The sequence below is a fragment of the Carcharhinus amblyrhynchos genome, unplaced genomic scaffold (genome assembly GCF_965287045.1).
Source record: "Carcharhinus amblyrhynchos unplaced genomic scaffold, sCarAmb.v2.hapA scaffold_931, whole genome shotgun sequence".
Taxonomy (NCBI): Eukaryota; Metazoa; Chordata; class Chondrichthyes; order Carcharhiniformes; family Carcharhinidae; genus Carcharhinus; species Carcharhinus amblyrhynchos.
The window spans coordinates 2,501-12,085 of record NW_027650671.1 but is presented as its reverse complement, the minus strand read 5'-3'; the positions used below and the strand labels follow the sequence as shown (position 1 = coordinate 12,085).

The following is a 9,585-nucleotide window of genomic DNA, read 5'->3' as shown; positions in this document are numbered from 1 at the left end:
TAAGATCCTCTCTCTCTCTCTAACCCAGGGATCACTGGACAGGGATCAGGAGCAGGAACCCTGGCTGATTTCCCCTCTCTCTCTGTAAACCCAGGGATCACTGGACAGTGATCAGGAGCAGGAACCCTGGCTGATTTCCCCCCTCTCTCTGTAACCCAGGGATCACTGGACAGTGATCAGGAGCAGGAACCCTGGCTGATTTCCCCTCTCTCTAACCCAGGGATCACTGGACAGTGATCAGGAGCAGGAACCCTGGCTGATTTCCCCTCTCTCTCTCTCTAACCCAGGGATCACTGGACAGTGATCAGGAGCAGGAACCCTGGCTGATTTCCCCTCTCTCTAACCCAGGGATCACTGGACAGCGATCAGGAGCAGGAACCCTGGCTGATTTCCCCCCTCTCTCTCTAACCCAGGGATCACTGGACAGTGATCAGGAGCAGGAACCCTGGCTGATTTCCCCTCTCTCTCTAACCCAGGGATCACTGGACAGTGATCAGGAGCAGGAACCCTGGCTGATTTCCCCTCTCTCTCTCTCTAACCCAGGGATCACTGGACAGTGATCAGGAGCAGGAACCCTGGCTGATTTCCCCTCTCTCTCTCTCTAACCCAGGGATCACTGGACAGTGATCAGGAGCAGGAACCCTGGCTGATTTCCCCTCTCTCTAACCCAGGGATCACTGGACAGTGATCAGGAGCAGGAACCCTGGCTGATTTCCCCTCTCTCTAACCCAGGGATCACTGGACAGCGATCAGGAGCAGGGACCCTGGCTGATTTCCCCCCTCTCTCTCTAACCCAGGGATCACTGGACAGTGATCAGGAGCAGGAACCCTGGCTGATTTCCCCTCTCTCTCTCTCTCTAACCCAGGGATCACTGGACAGTGATCAGGAGCAGGAACCCTGGCTGATTTCCCCCCTCTCTCTCTCTAACCCAGGGATCACTGGACAGTGATCAGGAGCAGGAACCCTGGCTGATTTCCCCTCTCTCTCTCTAACCCAGGGATCACTGGACAGTGATCAGGAGCAGGAACCCTGGCTGATTTCCCCTCTCTCTCTCTCTCTAACCCAGGGATCACTGGACAGTGATCAGGAGCAGGAACCCTGGCTGATTTCCCCTTGCTGTCTCTTTAACCCAGTTAAGAGTTATTCAAAATGAAAATTTTCTGGATAGCATTGAGCGTGTGGACCCAGTCACTTTTTGTAGAAGGATTGAGAATGAGAGTGGGGTGAGAGACTGATTTGAAGGGATTTGGACAAAATCTCCCTCACACACACGCGCTCTCTCTCTCTCTCACACACACGCGGGAGAGAGGAGCGGGACGGGAGGAGAGAAATCTTTCCCTCACAGTGGGGGTTTGGAATATTCCCTCTCGGAGTGAGTTGGGGACAGGGTTGAGCGAGAGATAATATTTTGGGAGGGAGGTACAGAGTTGGGGGGACGGGGGAAGGCAGCCTAATGGAGCTAAGTTTGCGATGCTCGCTCGGGGAACCAACACCGTCCAGGCGGACGGACTCCTCCTGTACCGAGACTGTTGTGCTAGTCACCGCAGCCTGGATCCCCCCCCCGTCTCCCAGGTCCAGGGCTCGCCGCTCCGATTTAAGGTCCGCGGACAAGAACTAGCAGGAGGCGGTGTGCCTTTAAGTCAACAAAGATTTCTGGGAGACCGGTGAGCCAGGAAGGATCACGTTACACCGGCTTGCTCGCGACCAGAGAATCCTTCTCCTCCTCCAGGATTGGGGAAGGGTGGGGGGCGTTCAGCTGGACGTACTCTGCACCGTTCCACCCCGCAAGGCTGCATTGGATCTCGGTGCGTGCTGGCAAACCCCCTCTGCCCTCACCCACACCCCCTGATAAATAAGGGGCATCGCTTGGGGGGTGGGGGAACTCCGCACTGGCCCATTACCATGGCAGACAGGCCTGGGAGTTAACAGCTAAATATTCCAGCATCTCCTTGTTGCTGTTCAATCTAACAGGAAACAGTGTAGCGATTTCCCTGTTAATCTAACAGGAAACAGTGTAGTGATTTCCCTGTTAATCTAACAGGAAACAGTGTAGCGATTTCCTTGTTTAATCTAACAGGAAACAGTGTAGCGATTTCCTTGTTTAATCTAACAGGAAACAGTGTAGCAATTTCCTTGTTAATCTAACAGCAAACAGTGTAGCGATTTCCTTGTTTAATCTAACAGGAAACAGTGTAGCGATTTCCTTGTTTAATCTAACAGGAAACAGTGTAGCGATTTCCTTGTTAATCTAACAGGAAACAGTGTAGCGATTTCCTTGTTTAATCTAACAGGAAACAGTGTAGCGATTTCCTTGTTTAATCTAACAGGAAACACTGTAGCGATTTCCCTGTTAATCTAACAGGAAACAGTGTAGCGATTTCCTTGTTTAATCTAACAGGAAACAGTGTAGTGATTTCCTTGTTTAATCTAACAGGAAACACTGTAGCGATTTCCCTGTTAATCTAACAGGAAACAGTGTAGCGATTTCCTTGTTTAATCTAACAGGAAACAGTGTAGTGATTTCCTTGTTTAATCTAACAGGAAACACTGTAGCGATTTCCCTGTTAATCTAACAGGAAACACTGTAGCGATTTCCCTGTTAATCTAACAGGAAACAGTGTAGTGATTTCCTTGTTTAATCTAACAGGAAACACTGAAGCGATTTCCCTGTTAATCTAACAGGAAACACTGTAGCGATTTCCCTGTTAATCTAACAGGAAACACTGTAGCGATTTCCCTGTTAATCTAACAGGAAACAGTGTAGCGATTTCCCTGTTAATCTAACAGGAAACAGTGTAGCGATTTCCTTGTTTAATCTAACAGGAAACACTGTAGCGATTTCCCTGTTAATCTAACAGGAAACAGTGTAGCGATTTCCTTGTTTAATCTAACAGGAAACAGTGTAGTGATTTCCTTGTTTAATCTAACAGGAAACAGTGTAGCGATTTTCCTGTTAATCTAACAGGAAACAGTGTAGCGATTTCCTTGTTAATCTAACAGGAAACAGTGTAGCGATTTCCCTGTTAATCTAACAGGAAACAGCGTAGCGATTTCCCTGTTAATCTAACAGGAAACACTGTAGCGATTTCCCTGTTAATCTAACAGGAAACACTGTAGCGATTTCCTTGTTAATCTAACAGGAAACACTGTAGCGATTTCCCTGTTAATCTAACAGGAAACAGTGTAGCGATTTCTTTGTTGCGATTTCTTTGGGTCAGTTTCCATTCTGTCCTTTCCCTGTTAAAGGGGAATATTTGTCAATTTCCAGATCCGTCTTTTAAAGGAACAGTCCTTCCCATTCTCATTCTGCCTCTGGTTTACAGGTCGCACACCCCGAGATCACACCCCCCACCTCCCACACGTACTGTAATACTGACCCAGTACACACACGTGCACGCAGACACACACACACACACACACACACATACACAGTCTCTCTCTAACACACAGAGACAATCTCTCTTTCACACTCACACACACAGACAGACACAGACACACACACAGACACACACACAGACACACATACAGACACACAGTCTCTTACAGTCTCTCTCTAACACACAGAGACAATCTCTCTTTCACACTCACACACACAGACAGACACAGACACACACACAGACACACACACAGACACACATACAGACACACAGTCTCTCACAGTCTCTCTAACACACAGAGACAATCTCTCTTTCACACACACACACACACACACACACACACACACACAGACTCTCCGCCAGCCCCCATGGCGTTCCAGGGTGCAGACCACCAGGTCTCGGCGGTGAGCTGCGCCGCCTGCCCCAGCCAAATAGCCGGCCCCGAGCAGAAGTTCTACCGGGCGCAGCCGATCCTGGGGGGTCACAGCCCCCCCACGCCGGTGGGAGTGGGCACCGGAGGGCAGCAGGAACATCCCACCCTGACCACCGTCACTCGGCAGGCCGGGCAGACAGAGAACGAGGCCGAGGTGGACCGGCCAATCGGCTACGGAGCTTTCGGAGTGGTGTGGTGAGTCGAGCAGGGCTGAGGGGGTGGGGAGGGGGCAGGAACAAGGGGGTATCGGGGGGAGTGAGGGGGTGGTGGGGGGGTAACGGGGAAGCGAGGTGTGAGGGAGCGAGGGGGAGCGAGGGACTGGGGGGAGAAAGGGGGTGATGGGGAGATGAGGGGATGGGTGAGGGAGGGGCAGTGAGGGGGAAGGGGAGCTGGAGAAGTGAAGGAGGGTGTGAGGAGGGGTGGTTTAAGAAAAATTTAAGCAGCAGAATTCATTTGCACCTCATTCCCTCATATTTCACCCCCAACTCTTCCCCATTTACTTAGAAAGGAGCTTTACTCTGTATCTAACCCCGTGCTGTACCTGTCCTGGGAGTGTTTGATGGGGGGACAGTGTAGAGGGAGCTTTACTCTGTATCTAACCCCGTGCTGTACCTGTCCTGGGAGTGTTTGATGGGGGGGACAGTGTAGAGGGAGCTTTACTCTGTATCTAACCCCGTGCTGTACCTGTCCTGGGAGTGTTTGATGGGGGGACAGTGTAGAGGGAGCTTTACTCTGTATCTAACCCCGTGCTGTACCTGTCCTGGGAGTGTTTGATGGGGACAGTGTAGAGGGAGCTTTACTCTGTATCTAACCCCGTGCTGTCCCTGTCCTGGGAGTGTTTGATGGGGGGACAGTGTAGAGGGAGCTTTACTCTGTATCTAACCCCGTGCTGTACCTGTCCTGGGAGTGTTTGATGGGGACAGTGTAGAGGGAGCTTTACTCTGTATCTAACCCCGTACTGTCCCTGTCCTGGGAGTGTTTGATGGGGGACAGTGTAGAGGGAGCTTTACACTGTATCTAACCCCGTGCTGTACCTGTCCTGGGAGTGTTTGATGGGGGGACAGTGTAGAGGGAGCTTTACTCTGTATCTAACCCCGTGCTGTACCTGTCCTGGGAGTGTTTGATGGGGGGACAGTGTAGAGGGAGCTTTACTCTGTATCTAACCCCGTGCTGTACCTGTCCTGGGAGTGTTTGATGGGGGGACAGTGTAGAGGGAGCTTTACTCTGTATCTAACCCCGTGCTGTACCTGTCCTGGGAGTGTTTGATGGGGGGACAGTGTAGAGGGAGCTTTACTCTGTATCTAACCCCGTGTTGTACCTGTCCTGGGAGTGTTTGATGGGGGGACAGTGTGACCCTGTTTTCTCCTTCAGGTCTGTCCTGGATCCACGTGACGGGAGGCAGGTGGCCCTGAAGAAAATGCCAAATGTTTTCCAGAACCTTATCTCGTGCAAACGGGTCTTTCGGGAACTGAAGATGCTTTCTTTCTTTAAGCACAGCAACGTGAGTGTGTGGGACCCTCGTGAGGTCCATCTGTCTATTGCTGTCTCCTCTCTCTGCTTTCTAACACCACGGGAGCGCAAATCTTCACAGATTTCCCCATGTAAACAGTCACGCTGCACTTACCTCCTCCGGCCAGTGGTGGCACCAGAGGATCAGCCTCTCTTTCCAGCCTGTTATACAGGAACAGGAGGAGGCCATTCAGCCCCTCTCTCAAGGCATTATTATTATGTGACAATACACCGTACGTCACTGGGTGTAACGCCGTGTATATTATGTAATAATGCACCACGCATCACTGTGTATAACGCAGTGTATATTATATAATAACGCACCGTGCGTCACTGGGTATAACACCGTGTATATTATATAATAACGCACCGTGCGTCACTGGGTATAACGCCGTGTATATTATATAATAACGCACCGTGCGTCACTGGGTATAACACCGTGTATATTATATAATAACGCACCGTGCGTCACTGGGTATAACACCGTGTATATTATATAATAACACACCGTGTGTCACTGGGTATAACACCATGTATATTATATAATAACGCACTGTGCGTCACTGGGTATAACACCGTGTATATTATATAATAACGCACCGCGCGTCACTGGGTATAACGCCGTGTATATTATATAATAACGCACTGTGCGTCACTGGGTATAACGCCGTGTATATTATATAATAACGCACTGTGCGTCACTGGGTATAACGCCGTGTATATTATATAATAACGCACCGTGCGTCACTCGGTATAACACCGTGTATATTATATAATAACACACCGTGCGTCACTGGGTATAACACCGTGTATATTATATAATAACGCACCGTGCGTCACTGGGTATAACGCCGTGTATATTATATAATAACGCACTGTGCGTCACTGGGTATAACGCCGTGTATATTATATAATAACGCACTGTGCGTCACTGGGTATAACGCCGTGTATATTATATAATAACGCACCGTGCGTCACTGGGTATAACACCGTGTATATTATATAATAACACACCGTGCGTCACTGGGTATAACGCCGTGTATATTATATAATAACACACCATGCGTCACTGGATATAACACTATTATATATAATAATGCACACTGTGTTTTATCTATATAATATCCGATTTATAATCTATCTCTCTTTTTCTTAGGTCCTTTCTGCTCTCGATATCTTACAGCCTCCACATATCGACTATTTTGAGGAGATGTATCCTTTAGCATTTTCCACCAGTTGCCTCGTTCAGTCTTGAAGGAGCTTTGAAAAGTGTGAGAGGGGAGTGGGAGAGAGGTGGAGAGGTTTAGCGAGTGAATTCCAGAGCTTGGGGACCCTCCCCGGGCAGCTGAAGACACGGACCCCTGTTGGGGCAACGATGGGGATCGGGGATGCTCGAGAGGCCAGAATTGGAGGAACGCAGAGATCTCGGAGGGGAGGTTACAGAGATAGGGAGGGGGTGTACGGGAGCTGGAGGAGGTTACAGAGATAGGGAGGGGGTGTACGGGAGCTGGAGGAGGTTACAGAGATAGGGAGGGGGTGTACGGGAGCTGGAGGAGGTTACAGAGATAGGGAGGGGGTGTACGGGAGCTGGAGGAGGTTACAGAGATAGGGAGGCGGTGTAGGGGGCTGGAGGGGGTTACAGAGATAGGGAGGGGGTGTAGGGGGCTGGAGGAGGTTACAGAGATAGGGAGGGGGTGTAGGGGGCTGGAGGAGGTTACAGAGATAGGGAGGGGGTGTAGGGGGCTGGAGGAGGTTACAGAGATAGGGAGGGGGTGTAGGGGGCTGGAGGAGGTTACAGAGATAGGGAGGGGGTATAGGGGCTGGAGGAGGTTACAGAGATAGGAAGGGGGTGTAGGGGCAGGAGGAGGTTACAGAGATAGGGAGGGGGTGTAGGGGGGCTGGAGGGGGTTACAGAGATAGGGAGGGGGTGTAGGGGGCTGGAGAAGGTTACAGGGATCGGGAGGGGGTGTAGGGGGGCTGGAGGGGGTTACAGAGATAGGGAGGGGGTGTAGGGGGGCTGGAGAAGGTTACAGGGATCGGGAGGGGGTGTAGGAGGGCTGGAGGGGGTTACAGAGATAGGGAGGGGGTGTAGGGGGCTGGAGGAGGTTACAGAGATAGGGAGGGGGGTGTAGGGGGGCTGGAGGAGGTTACAGAGATAGGGAGGGGGTGTAGGGGGGCTGGAGGAGGTTACAGAGATAGGGAGGGGGGTGTCGGGGGGCTGGAGGAGGTTACAGAGATAGGGAGGGGGTGTAGGGGGCTGGAGGGGGTTACAGAGATAGGGAGGGGGTGTAGGGGGCTGGACAGGGTTACAGAGATAGGGAGGGGGTGTAGGGGGCTGGACAGGGTTACAGAGATAGGGAGGGGGTGTAGTGGGGAGGTTACAGAGATAGGTAGGGGGCGCCTACAGAGCTGAATACTGGAGGATGTAATCCCTTCACTGCTCCCTAAGCTATGTGATTACGGAGTTGATGCAGAGCGATCTTCACAAGGTCATCGTGTCCCCTCAGTCCCTGAGTGGTGACCACATCAAAGTGTTTCTCTACCAAATTCTCCGAGGTAAGAATGTGAAGGGATGTATTTTGGAAGGTCTAATACAGATAGGAAATATACAGTAAATGGCAGAACCCTTCAGAGTATTGATAGGCAGAGGGATCTGGGTGTACAGGTACACAGAGTATTGATAGGCAGAGGGATCTGGGCGTACAGGTACACAGAGTATTGATAGGCAGAGGGATCTGGGTGTACAGGTACACAGAGTATTGATAGGCAGAGGGATCTGGGCGTACAGGTACACAGAGTATTGATAGGCAGAGGGATCTGGGCGTACAGGTACACAGAGTATTGATAGGCAGAGGGATCTGGGCGTACAGGTACACAGAGTATTGATAGGCAGAGGGATCTGGGCGTACAGGTACACAGGTCACTGAAAGTGGCAACGCAGGTGGAGAAGGGAGTCAAGAAGGCATACGGCATGCTTGCCTTCATCGGCCGGGGGCACTGAGTTTAAAAATTGGCAAGTCACGTTGCAGCTTTATAGAACCTTAGTGAGGCCGCACTTGGAATATAGAGTTCAATTCTGGGTCACCCACACTACCAGAAGGATGTGGAGGCTTTGGAGAGGGTTACAGAAAAGATTTACCAGGATGTTGCCCCTGGTACGGAGGGCATTAGCTATGGGGAGAGGTTGGAGAAACTTGGTTTGTTCTCACTGGAGGTTGAGGGGGAGACCTGATAGAAGTCTACAAGATGATGAGGGACAGAGTGGAGAGTCAGAAGCTTTTTCCCCCCAGGGTGGAAGAGTCAATTACGCGGGGGGGCACAGGTTTAAGGTGCGAGGGGCAAGGTTTAAAGGAGATGTACGAGGCAGATTTTTTACACAGAGGGGGGGTGGGTGCCTGGAACTCGCTGCCGGGGGGGGAGGGAGTGGAAGTGGATACGGGAGTGAGTTTTAAGGGGGCATCTGGACAAATCCATGAATAGGATGGGAATAGAGGGATACGGTCCCCGGAAGGGTAGGGGGGTTTAGTTCAGTCGGGGGCAGCACGGGGCGGTGCAGGAGGGGCCGAGGGGCCTGTTCCCGTGCTGGAATTCTCTTTGTTCTTTGTAAGCAGCCTCAGGACAGGTGGAGGTGAGGTTGCGGAAACAGAGAGATGGAGAGATACACAGGGAGGGAGTGGGGGAGACGGGGAGGGAGTGGAGGAGACGGGGAGGGAGTGGGGGAGACGGGGAGGGAGTGGGGGAGACGGGGAGGGAGTGGGGAAGACGGGGAGGGAGTGACGGAGACGGGGAGGGAGTGGGGGAGACGGGGAGGGAGTGGGGAGACGGGGAGGGAGTGGGGGAGGGAGGGAAACGGAGAGAGGGTGGGGGGAGCGAGGGAGACGGGGAGAGGGTGGGGGAGGGAGGGAGACGGGGAGAGGGTGGGGGAGGGAGGGAGACGGGGAGAGGGTGAGGGATTGGGGGGGAAAGGTTGGTAGATTACTCATGATCCTATTTTACTTCTCGCATTTTTATTCCTAGGTCTGAAATATTTACATTCTGCGGGAATCTTGCATCGAGATATTAAACCAGGGAATCTACTTGTCAACAGCAACTGTGTACTAAAGGTTAGCCTCCCTCTACACTGTCCCCCCCATCAAACACTCCCAGGACAGGGACAGCACGGGGTTAGATACAGAGTAAAGCTCCCTCTACACTGTCCCCCAATCAAACACTCCCAGGACAGGTACAGCACGGGGTTAGATACAGAGTAAAGCTCCCTCTACACT

General features: G+C 51.7%; 1 protein-coding gene across 1 annotated transcript in view; it reads left to right on the top strand.

Moving 5' to 3' along the window:
• Nucleotides 1-1,714: 1,714 nt before the first annotated feature.
• Nucleotides 1,715-9,585, top strand: part of LOC145340326 (serine/threonine-protein kinase NLK2-like) — a gene marked incomplete at its 3' end in the record, with an annotated part of 9,107 nt that continues 1,236 nt past the window's right edge. Inside the window, exons 1-6 of the mRNA XM_080184777.1 lie at nucleotides 1,715-1,806; nucleotides 3,325-4,006; nucleotides 5,183-5,312; nucleotides 6,477-6,532; nucleotides 7,770-7,876; nucleotides 9,338-9,423. Of these exons, the coding sequence (XP_080040903.1) occupies nucleotides 3,747-4,006; nucleotides 5,183-5,312; nucleotides 6,477-6,532; nucleotides 7,770-7,876; nucleotides 9,338-9,423 (639 nt within the window). The remainder of the gene's footprint in view (nucleotides 1,807-3,324; nucleotides 4,007-5,182; nucleotides 5,313-6,476; nucleotides 6,533-7,769; nucleotides 7,877-9,337; nucleotides 9,424-9,585) is intronic.